Source organism: Trachemys scripta, chromosome 10 (genome assembly GCF_013100865.1).
Source record: "Trachemys scripta elegans isolate TJP31775 chromosome 10, CAS_Tse_1.0, whole genome shotgun sequence".
Taxonomy (NCBI): Eukaryota; Metazoa; Chordata; order Testudines; family Emydidae; genus Trachemys; species Trachemys scripta.
The window spans coordinates 29644751-29666541 of record NC_048307.1 but is presented as its reverse complement, the minus strand read 5'-3'; the positions used below and the strand labels follow the sequence as shown (position 1 = coordinate 29666541).

Here is a 21791-nt window from a genome sequence, read left to right as displayed (position 1 = left end):
TTGGCTGTTTGGTGTTCTGTAATATAATTTAAATGAAAATCCAGGATTATAACTGGAATGCGGGGTATTAGTTACCAAGTGTTTGTAACTTAAATTTCATGTGTTTAAGAAATGCTGAATAGTTATTGTGACTTTTTTTTTCTGTATTGTAGTTTAAATAAATTACCAAAACAATTGAAACTGGTATGATTATATTGCATTATTTTGACAAATAAAATATGCAGAATTTTGAATTTTTTTGCACAGAATCCCCCCAGGAGTAACATGGGAATTTTTTTAAAGTTCACCTTGAAAAGCATAAAAAAATTAAATAGATCTTTTTCCTTCTTGATAGATCAAGGCCCCAATCCTGCAGATACAGGCATGTGATTAACTTTATGCATGGTTACATTGAAGTCAAGACTATGCAGCTGCTTAACTGTTTACAGCTTGTGGATAACCTAAACTGTTGTGCTCTTTTGTACATCCTTAGGGTGGCAGAAGTGCCCAACATTATAGCTCTTCTATTCCAAAAAGCTTTTAAAATATAAAGAGTTTTCAGAATCAGATCATTAATTATTTTGTTTTATTGATGCTTTTAATTGCCTTATATATATATATATTTATTTATTTGACTAATGAATTTCTTTCACCACAGAGCAATAATCCTCTATGACAAGCCAGCTTCTTTTTTTAAGGAAACACCATTAGAACTCCAGCATAAATTGTACATGAAACTTGCCAAAGACTATGCTCCATTTAAAAGAGGGTATGTATAACAGATGCAGTGACAGTCTTTATTAACTGAACTAAGACAGGCCAGCCCACTTAGTGTAGAAACTGAGTATATGCTTCTTGCTTGTGACTCTTCTTCCCTGTTAACTGACTGCAGCTCATCTTGTTGATGTGATTCCAAGTGCATGTGGAGTGGAAATGGGGTGTTTTTAAGGTGTCAAATACCAAATAATTTTATCCAAAATTTACTACACGTTTATAGTCCAGAGAAACAAAAACTGATAGGCCAAATCTAAATAATTGTTTTTCTTAATGTAGATCCAAAGATGTGACCTGCCCCTCCCACTATTTTAGTCACATGAGATTCTTAGCATGCCTAGGGGACACCACAATTAAAAACAAGCAAGATACTCACAATTTAGTTTTGACTATTTAAAAAAAAAAGGGGAAAACAACACAAATAATCAGTAAATAATTGTTACTTCAGTCAGTCTGTACATCTCATGTGAACAGCTTTCATCAGAGATTATACTCTGGAGGGTCAGTCCTCCCTCTTGGGGGCATTCTTCTCTACATAATTTGAGACCAAAGTGTATTATTTTCCAAAATCAGTAGTGAGTCCTGTCTTAGTGTACATTGGTAACTAAAACAATTTATAGATGGGCAAGTGAATTTCATTTAAGGGTTGATGAATCCTGTTTGGTTTATTATGGATAACCTAAACCGTTTTAAATGGGCAGAGGTAAATGATCTTAACTGAGTTCTATGAAAAGGAAGAAAATATTTAACTCATTTACTTAAAAGAAGCTATTCAACAGTTTCTCAAATGAGAAGGCAGTGTTTCGTATAAACCCATCAACTCACTGCAAGGACTGGTCTTGAGGCAAACTAATGAACATTAGGAATCTGAATGTCAAAAATAAATCCCACTATTTCTCTCTCTTTGTCAAGGTTATCTGTTGTCTCCTCTCCAGGTGTATATAGTCTGAACAATCTGGGGTTAATACCTTAAGCTACAATAACCTTTAAATAGCGCATTGAAATAATATAAGAAAAATTTAAATCTAATCCTTTGGCAGTGCTTTTGCAAACATTATCTCACCAGTGATGCTGAAGTCTTTGTGATGTCATCATGTTGCAGAAACAATGCTAGACTGGAAGGTTACTTCTTGATGTTGCATTATGACTTCTTTACCTTATTGCTGCTATTTGCTTGCTTGAAAGAGCTGAGATGAACAGGCTGAGATGAATGTGCCAAATTGGTATCTCAGTTCAGAAAGATGTATACTCTTGTCCTTTCATAGTCCCACTGAAGGTAGAAGATGCACCTCTTTCAGGGGAGTGGCAGGATCCAAATATTAGCTGTTATCACACTTTCATTGGCTCAACACCTTCATGGGATGACATTGGTAAAATCTTCAGCTCCTGAATATGCCGTCTGCTAATACATATGCAACAGCATTGTAAATCTTCAACTTCGTGATCCTATTATTTTGTGTTTGTGGTGGGAAATTTTCAGTGTCTCTCTAAAGGTGGGGTCTTAATTCTTTCTTTTTAGTTCCATCTTCTGAGATCTCTCTAATTCTATCAGGGTTTAATAAGAGATGAATTTCTGTTTCAGATGAGTCCAAACACTCCTCCTTTCTACATAAGCCTTTTACCTTTAAAATAGTCTTTTTAAACTTAAGTGATTTTTAGAGTATTTAGATTCAAATAGCTCTCAAAGAAAGCATTGTTTCTTCATAACAATCCTTGGAGATGTGTTTCTTGTCTTTGATTTGTTAAGGAAGGTAACTAATTTCCAATTAGTATAGATACAAGAAGCCACTTGAATATAAGGTATATTACATTAGTAACCAGTTAGAGCAATGTCATTTGATTCCATGTTGATACATACAACATATCACTATTCACATAACAATGGCATCAGAAAGCTAGTACATTAGATGCTTGCAACTAGATACAAAATACTAGTGAATAAACACAGCAAAAGGAGCTTATGCCATCTTTAGCATTTAAGAAACAAACAAAAGGTCTTCACCTTTAGTGGGAACACAGGATTAGAAGTAACTAAAACATTTCCTAACTATACATGTTTTCCTTAGAGTAAAATGAATGAAGACCCTAGAGTGCCTATAAAAGAAATAATTTTCAATAAGAATATTTCTAGAATTCTTGCTGTGGGTTTAAAACTGAGGTTTTTCCTCAAAAGGAAGAGAGAGAAGTGGGAGTTAGAGAGGCTCTTGGCTTAGCTTTTGTGGCCTGGATAAAGCAGATGATACATGTCTCCTTGAAATTCTAGACCGGGGTGGCCAACCTGAGCCTGAGAAGGAGCCAGAATTTACCAATGTAAATTGCCAAAGAGCCACGGTAATACTTCAACAGGCTCCCATCAGCTCCTCTCTTCCTCCCTGCTCCCAGCGCCTCTTTTGCCTGCCGATCAGCCCTCTCCCTCCCTCCCCGCACCTCCCGATCAGCTGTTTCGTGGCATGCAGGAGGCCACAGGGGGGAGAGGGGAGAAGCAAGAGTATTGCAGGCTCAGGGGAGGGGGTGGGAAGGGGTGGAGTGGGGGCAGGGCCTGTGGCAGAGTAAGGGGTTGAGTAGTGAGCACCCCCTGGCACATTGGAAAGTTTGCACCTGTAGCTCCAGCCCCGGAGTCAGTGCCTATACAAGGAGCCGCATATTAACTTCTGAAGAGCCGCATGTGGCTCCGGAGCCACAGACACCCCTGTCCTAGACAAAGAATATCTTCATAGGACGTGAGAGGAGAGGGTGGGTGTTCTGCTCTTTGAGAAGACACTCCTTTTGGAAGTTTGTCTTTTTAACCAAGTGGTTCTCAAGATTGCAGTCTACAGTAGATTCACCCATAATTTGCAATTGAAAATTCCTACCAAACACACTGTGCAACACAAAAATCACAGCAACAAATATTCAGATCTTTCTAGCATATCACACACAAAAAATTATATAGAGTAAGTACTAAAGAAAAATAAAAATCGTCATGCTGTTCCAGCATCTGAAATTGCACCTGCAGGTGATAAGCACAGATTTATGGACAAGGAAGCAGTATTCTCCTTGAAGCTTTTTGTACCTGCCCATTATTGTAGGAAAGCAAGGATTTCCCAGGAAATTCTTTAATTAGCCTGAATATTTCATTTACTAAAATATACAACCAAAACCATAAGCATGTGAGCTATTATTCTTTAAGCACCATGTGTACAAAGATAATTGGAAATATCTCCCATAATTCAGCAAAGGCAGGTTTGTAATAAGTTATAGGTTTATTTAATGCTAAGTTGTTATAATAAAATAATTTTGCATCAATTTGGAGTTTGATCCCTCACATGCTGTACTAATCCTTGTAGCAATACCGTCTTTCTTGGAGATGGTATGAAGATTCAGGGATTCCTGACCTTCTGTATTCCTCCATCTTTGGGCAAAAATGGCTCTTCTGTTTCATAGTTGCTTTCAGTGAGAGATCTGTTCACTTAGGTTTCACTCATCTGGTGAATACACATGAGCCTCTGTGGCTTGAAGTATGGACTTTGATATAAGGCCCCTAAATAGATACGGGGTAGCTAGACTGAGGCTAATGTGAGTCTTGGTGTAAAAAGCTCACAGACAAAGCTGCTGAAGCATCCCTTGCTAGAAAATCAAAAGAAAGAAATTTGGAAATTGTCAAATTCCCAGTGAGCTAAATATCATGTACTGGGTGCCTCAGAGAGAGGGAACTCATTCATATACATTTTAGATTTTTCAAAATCATGAACTAATATTAAAAAGGTTTCTTCTCCAGCAGTTTGTGGGATGTCTGCCATAGTAAATCTCAGAGAGACAAGGCTGGTGAGATATTATTTTTTATTGGACCAACTTCTGTAACTGGTTAAAAGATAAAAAACGAAGGGTAGGAATTAAATGGTCAGTTTTCCGAATGGAGAAAGTTAAATAGTGGTGTCCCCCAAGGGTCTGTACTGGGCCCAGTCCTATTCAATATATTCATAAATGATGTGGAAAAAGGGTTAAGCAGTGAGGAGGCAAAATTTGCAGATGATACAAAATTACTCAAGATAGGTAAGTCCCAGGCAGACTGCAAAGAGCTACAAAAGGATCTCTCAAACCTGGGTAACCGGGCAACAAAATGGCAGATGAAATTCAATGTTGATAAATGCAAAGTAATTCACATTGGAAAACATAATCCCAACTATACATACAAAATGATGGGGTCTAAATTGGCTTTTACCACTGAAGAAAGAGATCTTGGCATCATTGTGGATAGTTCTCTGAAAACATCCACTGTACAGTGGCAGTCAAAAAAGCAAACAGAATGTTGGGAACCATTAAGAAAGGGATAGATAATAAGACAGAAAATATCATATTGTCTCTATATAAATCCATGGTACGCCCACATCTCGAATACTGCGTGGAGATGTGGTCGCCCCATCTCAAAAAAGATATATTGGAATTGGAAAAGGTTCAGAAAAGGGCAACAAAAATGATTAGGGGTATGGAACGGCTTCTGTATGAGGAGTGATTAATAAGACTGACTTTTCAGCTTGGAAAAGAGACGAATAAGGGGGGATCCGATAGTCATGAAATAGTACCAAATGGTATGAATGGATACGATAGTCATAAAAGCATGACTGGTGTAGAGAAAGTAAATAAGGAAGTGTTATTTACTCCTCATAACACAAGAGCTAGATGTCACCAAATGAAATTAATAGGCAGCAGGTTTAAAACAAACAAAAGGAAGTATTTTTTCACACAACGCACAGTCAACCTGTGGAACTCCTTGCCAGAGGATGTTGTGAGGGCCAAGACTATCACAGGGTTCAAAAAAGAACTAGATAAGTTCATGGAGGTTAGGTCCATCAATGGCTATTAGCCAAGATGGACAGGGATGGTGTCCCTAGCTTCTGTTTGCCAGGAGGTGGGAATGGGCGATAGGGGATGGATCACTTGATTACGTGTTCTGTTTGTTCCCTCTGGGGCACCTGGCAGTCGCCGCTATTGGAAGACAGGATACTGGGCTAGATGGACCTTTGGTCTGAACCAGTATGGCCATTCTTTACGTTTTTATGTAGCTGAGAGAGGGAAGCTTTTCAGCCATAAAGATATTCCTGAAGAAGAGCTCTGTTTGGCTTGAAAGCTTCTCTCTCATCTACAGAAGTTGGTCCAATAAAAGATATTACCTCACCACCTTGTATCTCCAATATCCAGGGACTGACATGGCTACAGCTATATTGCATATAATAAATATCATGGCAGACGATGACTGTACCATGAGAAATGGCTTAAAAAATTCTCAGGACAGTCAGTCCAGCTTCTTTGTTAAAATCCTTAGTGCAGAACGAATTGACTCCATGTATGTTTGAATGAATGCACTATAGACCATCATCTTCAAGGTAAATCAAGTATATAGTGGATAATTGGAAGGCACGCTAAATACTCTTCACAAATTGCCAAGAGAACACCCTCGGAAGTAGTGTAGCTAGGATATCTGTGATAGCTAGGAAAAGAATAATCTGAGTCACATGATCATGATACCCAGAGGTTCACCAGCAAAAGGAATGAGCCCCCAGAGGTGTTGAATGACAAATTTGGAACCAGAATGTTGTGAAATTCATATTATTTGGTACAGTATTTGATTATATCCATGCACATCCTTACATAGTATATCTTGGAATTAATAATTGTGCTCTTTAAATCCTGTTTACACAGAACAGACTCCATATATCCAGAAGTTGAGAAATCTGCATTTACAGAACTAGACATCAGAAATGGAAAAGTGACACAAGTCAAAGAAAGACCAGCTCTTCTAATTAGCAGCACCAGCTGGACAGGTCTTGAATCAAATTGGTGTTTATTGTTAATATTCCTTTATAATACCTTTACATTAAACAGTTGATAAAAATTAGAGCTGTACCTCCCTCCCCCATGCATAAACTTTGCTCTGATACAGGACATTACAACCAGCAAAAACAAAGTCGTATACATTTCTTTGATTAACAGGAAGAATTTGCAGCTCAGCTGTATGGACTATCTCAGTGTCTACATATGAGGACCATAATCCATTGAAATTTTTAGTTTAATTATGGAGTTATAAGGTAAATGTTGAGCTCCATGAATGATTAGAGAAACAAGTCCTACCGTCATCTAACATTAGCAGTACATTAAATATGCATGCATGGTGCTCTAGAATGGCTCTAATAAGTTAAAATGTTTTGTCTTTCATTTCCTGGTACATTTATCACATATTTATGCACTAAGATTATTTTGTTTATGAAAAGGTCTAAAGCTGGAACAAAATCTGCTGTATTGCAGTTGAGAATGGAAGTGTGCATCTTTTTGAATTAGAATTAATTGGGCAATAATGTCTAATAAAATTGACAATGAAATGTCATGCTTCTGAGATGCTGATTGGTTTTAGTATTTGTGTAATTGTTAGAAAAGTTTCCATTTAAATGGAGCAAGTAGGAACAATATGAGAGTTATAGGCTTTTGTTTATTACATTTATAGTACCTATCGTAGTAAAAGCACATTGTATATTTAGTCACTTCAGTAAAGATGAGGAAAGTCATGATTGCTATCTTTTCAAGAGAATAAGGCATTACAGCTAAAAATGCTATGAGTGTCACTAATAAACCTTTCTTTTTCAGAGGATGAAGATTTTTCTGTTCTTTTAAAAGCTTTAGAAGGTAAGTATCAAGGAGTTTCCTTTGGTTATTTAAAGAGTCGTCTTATGGATGTATTCTCAACAATTCATAGATTCATAGATTATAGGACTGGACGGGACCTCGAGAGGTCATCGAGTCCAGTCCCCTGCCCGCATGGCAGGACCAAATACTGTCTAGACCATCCCTGATAGACATTTATCTAACCTACTCTTAAATATCTCCAGAGACGGAGATTCCACAACCTCCCTAGGCAATTTGTTCCAGTGTTTAACCACCCTGACAGTTAGGAACTTTTTCCTAATGTCCAACCTAGACCTCCCTTGCTGCAGTTTAAACCCATTGTTTCTGGTTCTATCCGTAGAGGCTAAGGTGAACAAGTTCTCTCCCTCCTCCTTATGACACCCTTTTAGATACCTGAAAACTGCTATCATGTCCCCTCTCAGTCTTCTCTTTTCCAAACTAAACAAACCCAGTTCTTTCAGCCTTCCTTCATAGGTCATGTTCTCAAGACCTTTAATCATTCTTGTTGCTCTTCTTTGGACCCTTTCCAATTTCTCCACATCTTTTTTAAAATGCGGCGCCCAGAACTGGACACAATACTCCAGCTGAGGCCTAACCAGAGCAGAGTAGAGCGGAAGAATGACTTCTCGTGTCTTGCTCACAACACACCTGTTAATACATCCCAGAATCATGTTTGCTTTCACCCAGGCTGCCTTCTACTTTCACATTCTCAACGAGTTCCTCCTCTTCACTCAACACTCCTCTTCACTAAGCAGTGGGCCTACCCTGTCTTTGGTCTTCCTCTTGCTTCTAATGTATTGATAAAAAGTCTTCTTGTTTCCTGCCAACTCTCCTCAGTTGTTTTTCCCCTCAGTCTTGATTCCCATGGGACCTTACCTATCAGCTCTCTGAGCTTCCCAAAATCTGCCTTCCTGAAATCCATTGTCTCTATTTTGCTGTTCTCCCTTCTACCCTTCCTTAGAATTGCAAACTCTATGATTTCATGATCACTTTCACCCAGGCTGCCTTCTACTTTCACATTCTCAACGAGTTCCTCCCTATTTGTTAAAATCAAGTCTAGAACAGCTTCCCCCCTAGTAGCTTTTTCAACCTTCTGAAATAAAAAGTTGTCTCCAATGCAGTCCAAGAATTTGTTGGATAGTCTGTGCCCCGCTGTGTTATTTTCCCAACATATATCCGGATAGTTGAAGTCCCCCATCACCACCAAATCTTGGGCTTTGGATGATTTTGTTAGTTGCTTGAAAAAAGCCTCATCCACCTCTTCCACCTGGTTAGGTGGCCTGTAGTAGACTCCTAGCATGACATCACCCTTGTTTTTTACCCCTTTTAGCCTAACCCAGAGACTCTCAACACTTCCGTCTCCTATGTCCATCTCTACCTCAGTCCAAGTGTGTACATTTTTAATATATAAGGCAACACCTCCTCCCTTTTTCCCCTGTCTATCCTTCCTGAGCAAGCTGTACCCATCCACACCAACATTCCAATCATGTGTATAATTACTAAGAGCTTCTTCAAAGAACAGTGCCTTCATGTCCAAATGAAAATTCAAATGCATTTAAGGACCACAGAGTAGTTTGTCTCAGTGTGGGAGTGTAAAAAAAAAAAGAAAAAAAGAAAAAAGCTTAAGATCATGGTGACATGCAGGATACAATTAAAACCTTTGTCATTAGGAAATATATTTCTAACCACTTGATAAAGTGGGTTACAGCTTTACTTTGTGCGCATCTTGTAGTGGTGTGGCCACTTACTGAGCTCCTTCTTGTGGCCAGGGGTGCCTTTGCGGTGCCCTGTGAATAATTTCTCTCTCAAAGGTTCCTTACACAGACAGGTCTGGGTTTATTCACAGAAAATCATTTAAAGCCCCAAACTGAAGTCCCTTAAACAGACATTTCCTTTCTACTCCCAGGCCTCCTTGGCGGGAGAGCTTTTGTGCACTTTCCCTAGCTTGCCCAGGGTCTCTCCTGCCTTAGCAGGCTATTCCTAACCCTTCCTGGCTGGAGTCTTGGTCCCAAATCCCAGGACTCTGCTGGAGCCTGCCCAGTCCTAGCAGTCTCTGTTCTCCCTGAGCACCTCCCCTTCAGTACAGCCATTGCTGCCCTTTATTGGGAATTACCTGATATAAGATTCAATGGGTGAGTGGTTAAGGTGCTTGACTACAGGTCTGAAGGTTATGGGTTCAAATTGCACTTCATCTCCCACTGAAAGGCCATCTCCTGTTCACTCAGATGTAAAATGTTTACCTGTTACATCAGGTTAGGGCTGTCAAAGGCAGTTGGACATGATACTGGCCATATCACTCCCCTGTGTATCCTTGGCTGTGAAACTGACATGCCTTAACCACATCAGCCCAATAAGCCATTGATTTGGGGGAACTTTGGCTCAGGTGGGGCTCATCCTGTAATCATTGTTGGCTTAGATCCAAGCTTTGCAGCTAATGAGGCAAACCACCCTGTTACACAACATGTATATACACACACACACACACACACACACACACTTTCAAATACCTATTGAAATGATTTCAAGAAAGATGGGAACCTGCATTAAGCAAATTGGGTAATCTATGTCTGGGTTTTTGAATTTAACAAGAAACAGCTAGTAGTGGTCACAGGGTAATGTGGAGTTGCTGTGGATTTTATGAACTGTACATTTAAAAGCATAATGTCCATATAGTATATGTATATAGTATAAAAAGGAAATATGTCAGCATATATTTAAAAAAAACTCTTAAGAAATCAGTTTTAAATTATTTTTGTAAAATGAAGACTCTTTGAAAATCCATGGGATTATCTGTATGGAGGGGGGAAAGCAGAATTTGGCCCAGCAGTGTTGTGGGTGGCAAACACCTATGACGATACTTCACAGACCGTTTCCTTTAAGTATCAGGCATGTTTCAGAGAGGGCTAGGTGATTCCTTGTGAAGACAAAAAGAATGAGGAGTACTTTTGGCACCTTCGAGACTGACAAATTTATTTGGGCATAAGCTTTCGTGGGCTTTTGTTGGATGCATGCAGTGGAAAATAGTTAACAAGAAGGTGTGAGTAACAGTACGGGGAAAAAATAGTTTTTACTTTGTGTAATGACCCATCCACTCCCAGTCTTTATTCAAGCCTAATTTAATGGTGTCCAGTTTGCAAATTAATTCCAATTCTGCAGTTTCTCGTTGGAGTCTGTTTTTGAAGTTTTTTTTGTTGGAGAATTGCGACTTTTGGGTCTGTAATTGAGTGACCAGGGAGGTTGAAGTGTTCTCCGACTGGTTTTTGAATGTTATAATTCTTGACGTCTGATGTGTCCATTTATACTTTTGTGTAGAGACTGTCCGGTTTGGCCAATGTACATGGCAGAGGGGCATTGCTGGCACATGATGGCATATATCACATTGGTAGATGTGCAGTTGAACGAGCTTCTGATGGTGTGGCTGATGTGATTAGGTCCTATGATGGTGTCCCTGGAATAGATCTGTGGACAGAGTTTGCAGTGGGCTTTGTTGCAAGGATAGGTTCCTGGGGTTAGTGTTTTTATTGTGTGGTTGCTGGTGAGTATTTGCTTCAGGTTGGGGGGCTGCCTGTAAGCGAGGACTGGCCTGTCTCCCAAGATCTGTGAGAGTGAGGGATCATCCTTCAGGATAGGTTGTAGATCCTTGGTGATGCGCTGGAGAGGTTTTAGTTGGGGGCTGAATGTGACGGCTAGTGGCGTTCTGTTATTTTCTTTGTTGGGCCTGTCCTGTAGTAGGTGACTTCTGGATATTCTTCTGGCTCTGTCAATCTGTTTCTTCACTTCAGCAGGTGAGTATTGTAGTTTTAAGAACACTTGATAGAGATCTTGTAGGTGTTAGTCTCTGTCTGAGGGATTGGAGCAAATGTGGTTGTATCTTAGAGCTTGGCTGTAGATAATGGATCATGTGATGTGATGTGCATGAAACCTCAGCCTGGACCAGTCCACAGAAGAGATCCACTTCCTGGACACTACAGTGCTAATAAGCGATGGTCACATAAACACCACCCTGTACAGGAAACCTGACTGCTATACGTACCTACATGCCTCCAGCTTTCATCCAGATCACATCACACGATCCATTGTCTACAGCCAAGCTCTAAGATACAACCGCATTTGCTCCAATCCCTCAGACAGAGACAAACACCAATAAGATCTCTACCAAGCGTTCTTAAAACTACAATACCCACCTGCTGAAGTAAAGAAAGAGCCCACCTTAATTGATTAGTCTTGTTAGAATTAGTATGGCGACACCCATTTTTTCATGTTCTCTGTGTATATAGATCTTCCACTGTATTTTCCACTGCATGCATCCAATTAAGTGGGTTTTAGCCCACAAAAGCTTATGCCCAAATACATTTGTTAGTCTCTAAGGTGCCACAAGTATTCCTCGTTCTTTTTGCTGATACAGACTAACACGGCTACCATTCTGAAACCTGTGTCCTTGTGAAGAATTATTACTTTCCATTCTGGCTGTTACAAGAGGCCCAAATTAGGATTAAGGCCCCCAATGTGAATTTCCACATTTGCTAGTTTGCCTGAAGTTTTTTTAAACTATTTACTTGAAATAGAGTTCTCATTTGTACATCAAAATTATTCTTAAATTAGGGTACGTGTATCTAGATACACACAAAATAACTTTCTGTTCCGCAGATTATGAAGAGTATGTCAATGATGGAATCAAGCTTCCTTCTTTAGTATGTGTGATAACAGGTACCACTTTTACATGATGATTTTCTGTTCCCTTTCAGTGCTGATGCTAGAGGATTAATTTTTATCATCCCATTATATTGACTCTTACATTGATATATTTTTTTTGTCTTTATGAAGTAACAAAAAAAATTGAATATTTGTTTGGCACTAATTTACCAGATCAATGGTTGGAGCAAAAAGCAAACCAATGGTGGCATGTTGGGCATTTTAAAATAAAAGATATGCCCCAGCATACGAATCTAGCCATTTTATTGTACTCTGTAATTCCTTTGGATGTATTTTCAGAATTTGAGTAGTGAAGAAATGCTGGTAAAACATCTTAAAATGTGGTTTAAATGGTATTTGGCCTATTGCTAAGTAGGGAGGAATTTGACTAGTACTTGGAAAGGAGACCTCCCCGTTGAATTTGAGGATTTTGCAAAATGATATAGATGGTTCAACAAATTGTATTCTTTCCTCCTAGTACTAAACTAATAACTTAGCATGATGCTAAAAGGGCACTGTGCTGCTGGAGGGTGCCATCTTTCAGTTGATTTGTATCTGATAACATTGTATCTACGATATAGCATTATATCTCATGATTGCTCTCAGAAGACCCAGTCGGATTCACTGTCACCATGCTAGGCCCTGTATGAACATTGATGAATGATGCAGCCTCTTCTTCTAATACCTTACAATCTAGGAAGACAAATGAGATTTGCTCTATATCCCTAGACTTTAATGTGCGGACAAACACCCACTTTGGGTGTTCACAGCAAAAACACTAATATATATTGTGTGTTTGTTTTCCATTTAAAAGGTAAAGGGCCTCTAAAAAAGCACTACAACAGACTGATAGACAAAATGCACTTTAAACACATCCAGATCTGTACACCGTGGCTAGAAGCTGAGGATTACCCTGTTCTACTTGGTAAATAATGGATTACAGTTGCTGAAAAAAGCTTTTAAAGACTCAAGAACAATGTGTGAGGCTTAAGCAAAGGCTATGGATAGCTGTTGATAATTTTGGGCAGGGATGGCATGATATTATCAGAGATGGTTTTTACCAGGTAAAATCATGGTTTTTAGCGCCTCGGGAAAAATGAGTTATTCCCAGTTTAAGGCATTTTCTATTTTTAAAACTGTTTAGTTAATGACACCACTTTATACTTAGTTTTAGTTACGTATTCCAATCACGGTTATGTAAGGCGGTAGATTTGTAGATTAATGTAGGGTTGTACAAATACAAAGTAAAACTAAAATGGGCATAATATTAATATATGTAATTATAATGCAGTACTGAACATTGGCATGTCTACATTTTGGTTTGGTATTTTCTCAAGGAAGTTAAACATGTTATGACTCACTTTTTCAATATTCTATAAACAAGTTGAAAACATTTGATTATATGAAAACAACAATGCAGAGTTGTAGACCTGAAGCATTAAGCAACCAGAAGCATGCAGAGTTGCAGACCAACGGGCCAGGTCCATTTGGCCATGCAGCATCCTGTAGCTGAAGACCAACTTTGATGTAGTGGATAGGCCAAGCCTATTCCTTGGCTTTGAATGGATGTGCCAAAGTTTGGAAAGATTCATTCTGTAATTGCTGAACTTGCTGGTCCCTGATGCAATTATTCTTCCCAGTTTCCTGGTTTAAACTTGGTTTAAGTTGGTATTTACCAGTGCCTTGTCCTAAACTAATTTTTCCTGGGAAATTGCCAACCCTGATTTTGGACGCTAGATATACGAATATCACAGTAAAATTAAATTGCTTGTTAAGAACAAAATATGTAACTGTAGCTTGTGCCATTTGTTATGGCTGAGAAATTGTTTAATTTTTGAAACTGCACTGTTTTCCATCCTATTTTTGTAATTAGGTGTAGAATTCCATCTTGAGGGGTTTGCCAATAGCTCTCTATTTAAAAAGCCTCCGTTTGCCCCCTTCTGTTCTTCTAGGTAGGCTAAAATATAGTGGGTTGGTCTCTGTTCAATGTATTCTCAAGTTCTGTTCAGTAAATAACACTGGAGAGTTTCTAGCTGAGCTGTTGAAGGTAACTGGTGAGATTAGGAAATAGAATGTTCATACTCCCTTAGCATTTTAGAGAAATGAAGCTCAATAAAAGCTATGTAAGGATAAAATACTGGTAAAATACAAGTTCTGCCTAATTTCAGCCCCTCAGGTCAGGCACTGTCAATTTATTTGGCTTGTATGTCTGTGGTGGTTTGTAAGTAATGAATATTCATCTCTGTAAACTTGGATTCTGTAAATTATCCATGTATTGTAAAGGCATTTGGATTGGAAGAGTCCTTTAATGGGTCATTTAGCCCATCCCCTGAATTGTGGCAGGATTGATTTAATTAATTCTTTACCATTTCAAATAGATAAGGGTAGATTAAGTGTATAATATCTGTTAGTTTTTTAATTTCTCTTCTCCCCTTATTTTAATATCAGTTAATTATGTTTCTAAATCTCAGCTGCTCTGAAAAATAAAAAAATTATATGGCTTTTACTTACTGACATTCTGACATAAATGATATTCCAAGTAGTTATGTTCTAATGGCACCAAAGAAGACATCAAGTTACATCAAAAATTGTTAATGTTTACAAAATTGTATGTTTAGACAATAATCTTTAGAGTTAATCACTTTCAAAATAAACTTTTTAAAAAGTCAGCTTTGTTTCTTTTATAATTTGTAGGCTCCGCAGATCTGGGTGTCTGTCTCCACAAATCATCTAGTGGTTTGGATCTGCCTATGAAGGTGGTGGATATGTTTGGCTGTTGTTTACCTGTATGTGCAGTACATTTCCAGTGGTAAGAGCTTGCTTACTTTGACATAGCTTAAAATAACTCAAATAAATATTTTAAAACAAATATATAGTTTGCTACAAAATCACAATATAACAATTTCTGCTGATATTGAATTGATTCCTAGTTACGCCACAGTAATATGTTTGCTTTAATTTGATAAAGGTAAATAAAATTATTAAAACTAACTTATGACTTCTAGAGGTCATTTTAAAAATTAACACTTTTTTTGTGTGCGCGCGCGCAAAAGTTAGGGCATTAATTGCAGTGTCCTAATCAGAATGCCTTAAAAACAACCACCTGTAATCCCATTTGGAAATTGTACTCTTCTTCATATCCTGTTCTAAACTACTGGATTTGTTTCGATATCCTGTTTGAGAGATGCTTCATTCCACTCTGGGATTGTCTAAACCTCAGTGATGGATGAAGTGGTTACTGTATCTATAGTTTTATAAAGTACTTGTAATCCTTTGGGAGAAATACAGCTTTCATAATGTAAAGATACTTTGTCTTGTGCTGTAGCGTTGGTGGTGACAGCAGCACAGAATACTCTGTGATAGCTTTGTTCATGACTGTAATATATAATGAAGACTCTTTTCTTTTGTGTGTGATCTTTTAATAGGATCAGTTTAATAAGCCCGTAAAATACACTAGCTTTCAGTATGATCATGGTATCTTCAGGTGAAAAATGCACATTTCAAATTTTAAAGAGTTCCACTTAAAAAAAAACAAAAAAAAAACATCCTTGAAGAAAATCGCTGCACTATGTTATAGATTGCTGCTATTTAATCTATCCTGCTTCCTGGGCCAATTGAGAGGAGAATCAAATCTGCTGTAATTTAGCCATTTTTCCAGCCATCTCGGTGTGTAATGTATAACTTAGACTCTCACCCAGCTATCAAGTTACAATGTGTAATTTTACACAATTTTACACATCACCTGCAAATTCGACTTATTGAGTCTAAAGAAGTCCAAGGTGGTGTAATTTGTATGCTAATGGGGTGGAACAGAGGGGTTAAAATGTAAATCAGCTAATAGGAGGATGCAAATTAAAGTAAATCTCCCTTACTGTAAATTATACTCTAGTATGTAAGCTACATGTTGGTAAATGTGTGTGTCTAGTGCAATGTAAAGGAGACTCAGAAAGTATAATTGAACCTATTATATGTGAAGGGGATGAAAGATGATGTATATTCTGTCTTAGGTTCCCTTGGATTCGTTTAGACTCCATGACTGTGAAAGACCTGTCTTTCAGAAGGGTTACATACAATAAAGTAGTGCAGACTGGTCATTACGGAAATGAATGTCTTCAGTTACAATGGGCTAACAAAGTATAGACTCATAGACTTTAAGGTCAGAAGGGACTGTTATGATTGTCTAGTCTGACCTCCTGCACAACACAGGCCAAAAAATCTCACCCACCCATTCCTGTAAAGTCCTCAAATCATGGTTTAAAGACTTCAAGATGCAGAGAATCCTCCAGCAAGTGACCCGTGCCCCACGCTGCAGACCCGTGCCCCACGTAAACCCCCAGGACCTCTGCCAATCAGCTAACCCCTGAGCATGTGGGCAAGACTCACCAGCCAGACACCCAGGAAATAATTCTCTGTAGTAACTCAGATCCCATCCCATCACAGGCCATTGGGCATATTTATCGATAATAGTCAAAGATCAATTAATTGCTAAAATTAGGCTATCCCATCATACCATCCCTTCCATAAACTTGTCAAGCTTAGTCTTGAAACCAGATATGTCTTTTTCCCCCACTGCTCCCCTTGGAAGGCTGTTCCAGAACTTCACTTCTCTGATGGTTAGAAACGTTGGTCTAATGTCAAGTCTAAACTTCCTGATGGCCAGTTTATATCCATTTGTTCTTGTGTCCACATTGGTACTGAGCTTAAATATTTCCTCTCCCTCCCTGGTATTTATCCCTCTGATATATTTATAGAGAGCAATCCTACCTCCCCTCAGTTTTGCTCCTCTTTCCACTGGATACAGCTTCCCTTCCATCTGGGAATGCTCCAGCCCCTGCTATCCCAGTCCTGTCCTCCAAGGCTCAACCACTGCACACCTCGCAGTGCTGTCTCAGGGCTTGTCTTCACTATGGGGGTAAGTCTATCTAAGTTATGCTACTCCAGCTATGTGAATAATGTAGCTGGAGTCGACATAGCTTAGGTCGACTTACCCGAGTGTCTTCCTTATGCTGTGTCGACGGGAGATGCTCTCCTGTTGACTTACCTTAATCTTCTTGGGGAGCTGGGGTACCAGGGTCGACCAGAAAGCGCTCTGCCATCAATTTAGCAAGTCTTCACTAGACCCACTACATCAACCCCCATTGCATTGATTGCAGCAGCATCAATCTCCCCAGAGTAAAGACCAGCCCTCACACTTCTTGTGGCAGATTCTAGCAGCCTTAACCTCATACACCCCTGAGAAGCTCTAGCAGGCTTCTCCACAATCTGCAGCCAGCAGCGGAGGCTGCTTTGCTGGTAGCATGGAAGGTGGGCTGCACTGCTTGGATTCCTCCTTGCACTGCTCTCACTTAGGATCCTGCTTCAATTACAAGCCCCACTCTTTCTGCACAATAATGGCGGGGATCACAAACTTGTACATTAGTCTGTGCTGGCAGACGGAATAACATGTCGCCACTGTATCCTTTTTATTCCTTCCCAAGAGTGGGAATTTCTCAGTGCAGTTTGCTAATACACTTTGTATAGCAGCAGTTCTGGACAGGCTTATGCCTCGGAAGGAGGACTAATCTGTTTCAGTCATTTGCAGCTTATACCCCAATGCAAGAAATGGAATTCATGTTGATAGAGCCAGGATCTTAACAACATGGGGCTTGTAATAGGGTTTACAAACCCCATACTGAGTATAGGTAGAAGAGAGGAGAGTCTTCCCTCCTCACAGGCAACCAGACTGACCACACCCCAGCACAGCTGCCAAAACCACCATCATAGAGGCATGTACCCATAGCTGGGACCAATAAGGAAAACAAGCCCAGCCATAATGGAAGGAGAACAGAGATAGGGAGGCAGAAAGGCCTGGGATAGTGGAGGGGCAACAGCCCCATGCCATGCTGCCTCTAAGAAACTGACAAGAGAAGACTGCAAGTCCTGGAGTTTAAGGGTTGATTGACTCATTTTAGGTTAAGTTGATGGACTGGGCTGATTGGATTTGAATAGAGAGAGACCAATTAGGAGAAAGCTGGGACCTCTAGAGAGACTGTCCCTAGAGTATTTGATAGGGCTACGGTACATAAAAAATCTCTGCAAGTATTTAAGTGGAGAAGCCTTTTATGTTGTTCTCACATTTCCTTCACTGGTTTTGTTCACAGTTTACATGAACTTGTGAAACATGATGAAAATGGCTTGATATTTAGGGACTCGAATGAACTTGCAGAACAGCTGAAGGTAAAGATATTAGAGGCCCAAGTCATTTTTGTTTCCTTTTTCTTTATGGTTAAGGGAAAGGTACGGCTTTTGCACATTTGGAATGAGTAGACCCGGTTGTCATGTTTTTCTCTTCCTCTGTCTTCCCTCATTGTTTACTTTTGGGCAGTGATGCTTTTTGTTTTTGTTTATTTATTTATTTTTATATACTGTTAGTCAACATTGAATAGTATTGAGTATTAATAATTATGCTTTGTGGATTTAACTTTAAAATATGCATTGTAAGAGGAATTCCCTGCCTATAGTTATAGCTTTTATTGGCCACATCTGTTTGTGTATGAATTTAAAGCAAGAAAGCACATTTTAGATATTTTATCATCTTGCAATACCTAGAGGTCTAGAAGGAAGAGTCCACTTTACTGCTCCTCTCTTAATAATCTGCCCATTAAAGTTGGGAGGGGAGGGAGATGCTTGAAGTGTGATATTTAACTTCTTCTATGTTATTTGTTTAACCTTGCAGATGCTCTTATTGGAATTTCCTACAAGTGAAAATAAACTTTATATGTTCAGAAGAAATCTTCGGGCATCCAAACAGCTGCGGTGGGATGAGAGCTGGGAACAAACTGTGCTTCCTGTGTTTAGGAACAATTAATGATTTCCAAAAAATGGACAAAAGAATTTGCACATATGATTTTCACATTCCCAAGTTTGGTTATACATGATGGAAATGGTGAATAAAACCTTTATATTTGGTCTTAAACAAGTGTTTTTTAAATCTCTCCATCCTGAAACAACCTTTGCAACACACACTTTGATCTGTGATTTGAACCAGTTGGATGAATGATTCGGTATGATTTGAGATTTGTTTACAGCTGAACTTGTACTTCACATTATGTAAAGATAGAGGAAGGACATGGTCCCTGCCTGACTGAACTTAAATTTCACAATCTATCCGGACTGTTAATCTACCTCTAGCACTTGAAATGAATGGTTCGGACAGCGACATCCCTTAGGGGAGGATCTATTAATGGAGATTCTCTATGTCCTAGTAAGGGGGCAAGGATGGAAGATGATAAAATACAGGTAGGATCTGATGAGAAACAGTGAAATGAAAAAAAAGTCCCATTCAATAACATCATGTAGTAGCAGACAGCTAAAAAGTGACAAGTTTTTAAAGTGCTTATATACCAATGCTAGAAGTCTAAATAATAAGATGGGTGAACTAGAGAGCCTCGTTTTAAATGAGGATATTGATATAATAGGGATCACAGAAACTTGGTAGAATGAGGCTAGTCAATGGGGCACAGTAATACCATGATACAAAATATATCAGAAGGACAGAACAGGTTGTGCTGGTCGGGGAGTGGCACTATATGTGAAAGAGAGCATAGAATCAAATGAAGTAAAAATCTTAAATGAACAAAACGGTACCATAGAATCTCTACAGTTAGTATTTCCATGCTCTAATAAGAATATAGCAGTAGGGATATATTACCGACCACCTGACCAGGATGGTGACAGTGACCGTGAAATGCTCAGGGAGATTAGAGAAGCTATTAAAATAAAAAACTCAGTAATAATAATAATGGTGGATTTCAACTATCCCCATATTGACTGGGTACATGTCACCTCAGGACAGGATGCACAGATAAAGTTTCTTGACACCTTAAATTATTGCTTGGAGCAGCTAGTCCTAGAACCCACAAGAGGAGAGGGAATTCTTGATTTAGTCCTAAGTGGAGCACAGGATCTGGTCCAAGAGGTGAATATAGCTGGACTGCTTGGTAATAGTGACCATGATATAATTAAATGTAACAGCCTTGTGGCGAGTAAAACACCGCAGCGACGCAACACTGTAGCATTTAATTTCAGAAAGGGGAACTACACAAAAATGAGGTTAGTTAAACTTAAATGTATACCCCAAATTAAAAAACATAGAGAACAAAAAAGTGTGGCTAAACAACAAAGTAAAAGAAGTAGTGAGAGGCAAAAAAGCATCTTTGAAAAAGTGGAAGTTAAATCCTAATGAGGAAAATAGAAAGAACTCTGGCAAATGAAATGTAAAAATATAATTAGGAAGGCCAAAAAAGAATTTGAAGAACAGCTAGTCAAAGACTCAAAAAGTAATAGCAAATTTTGTTTTAAGTACATCAGAAGCAAGAAGCCTGCTAAACAACCAGTGGGGCCATTGAACAATTGAGATGCTAAAGGAGCACTCAAGGACGATAAGGCCATTGCGGAGAAACTAAATGAATTCTTCGCATCGGTCTTCATGGCTGAGGATGTCAGGGAGATTCCCAAACCTGAGTCATTCTTTTTAGGTGAAAAATCTGAGGAACTGTCTCAGATTGAGGTGTCATTAGAGGAGGTTTTGGAACAAATTGATAAACTAAACAGTGATAAATCACCAGAACCAGATGGTATTCACCCAAGAGTTCTGAAGGGACTCAAATGTGAAATTGCAGAACTACTAACTGTAGTCTGTAATCTATCATTTAAATCAGCTTCTCTAACAAATGCCTGGAGGATAGCTAACGTGACGCCAATTTTTAAAAAGGGCTCCAGAGGTGATCCCGGCAATTACAGGCCAGTAAGCCTGACTTCAGTACCGAGCAAACTGGTTGAAACTATAGTAAAGAACAAAATTGTCAGACCCATAGATGAACATAATTTTGTTGTGGAAGAGTCAACATGGTTTTTGTAAAGGGAAATCATCCCTCACCAATCTACTAGAATTCTTTGAGGGGGTCAACATGTGGACAAAGGGGATCCAGTGGATATAGTGTACTTAGATTTTCAGAAAGCCTTTGACAAGATCCCTCACCAAAGGCTCTTAAGCAAAGTAAGCTGTCATAGGATAAGAGGGAAGGGCCTCTCATGGATTGGTAACTGGTTAAAAGATAGGAAACAAAGGGTAGGAATAAATGGCCAGTTTTCAGAATGGAGAGAGTTGTGTCCCCCAGGCGTCTGTACTGGGCCCAGTCCTATTCAATATATTCATAAATGATCTGGAAAAAGGGGTAAACAGTGAGGTGGCAAAATTTGCAGATGATACAAAACTACTCAAGATAGTTAAGTCCCAGGCAGACTGCAAAGAGCTACAAAAGAATCTCTCAAAATTGAGTGACTGGGGAACAAAATGGCAGATGAAATTCAATGTTGATAAATGCAAAGTAATGCACATTGGAAAACATAATCCCAACTATACATACAAAATGATGAGGTGTAAATTGGCTGTTACCATTCAAGAAAGAGATCTTGGCTTCATTGTGGATAGTTCTCTGAAAACATCCACTCAATGTGCAGCAGCAGTCAAAAGAGCAAACAGAATGTTGAGACTCATTAAGAAAGGGATCGATAGTAAGACAGAAAATATCATATTGCCTCTATGTAAATCCATGGTACGCCTACATCTTGAATACTGCATGCAGATGTGGTCGCCCCATCTCAAAAAAGGTATTTTGGAATTGGAGAAGGTTCAGAAAAGAGCAACA

General features: G+C 39.0%; 1 protein-coding gene across 4 annotated transcripts in view; it reads left to right on the top strand.

Moving 5' to 3' along the window:
* The window catches only part of ALG1 (ALG1 chitobiosyldiphosphodolichol beta-mannosyltransferase), a 30049-nt gene extending 10994 nt beyond the window's left edge, over positions 1–19055 (top strand). For 3 of the 4 annotated variants that reach the window (XM_034783901.1, XM_034783905.1, XM_034783904.1), the window contains 8 exons: positions 638–748; positions 6433–6554; positions 7372–7410; positions 12058–12117; positions 12917–13027; positions 14797–14911; positions 18243–18318; positions 18818–19055. In XM_034783901.1, coding sequence (XP_034639792.1) covers positions 638–748; positions 6433–6554; positions 7372–7410; positions 12058–12117; positions 12917–13027; positions 14797–14911; positions 18243–18318; positions 18818–18949 — 766 coding nt within the window. In that variant the 3' untranslated portion in view covers positions 18950–19055. The remainder of the gene's footprint in view (positions 1–637; positions 749–6432; positions 6555–7371; positions 7411–12057; positions 12118–12916; positions 13028–14796; positions 14912–18242; positions 18319–18817) is intronic. The other variant, XM_034783903.1, reaches the window with a different exon arrangement.
* Positions 19056–21791: the final 2736 nt, after the last annotated feature.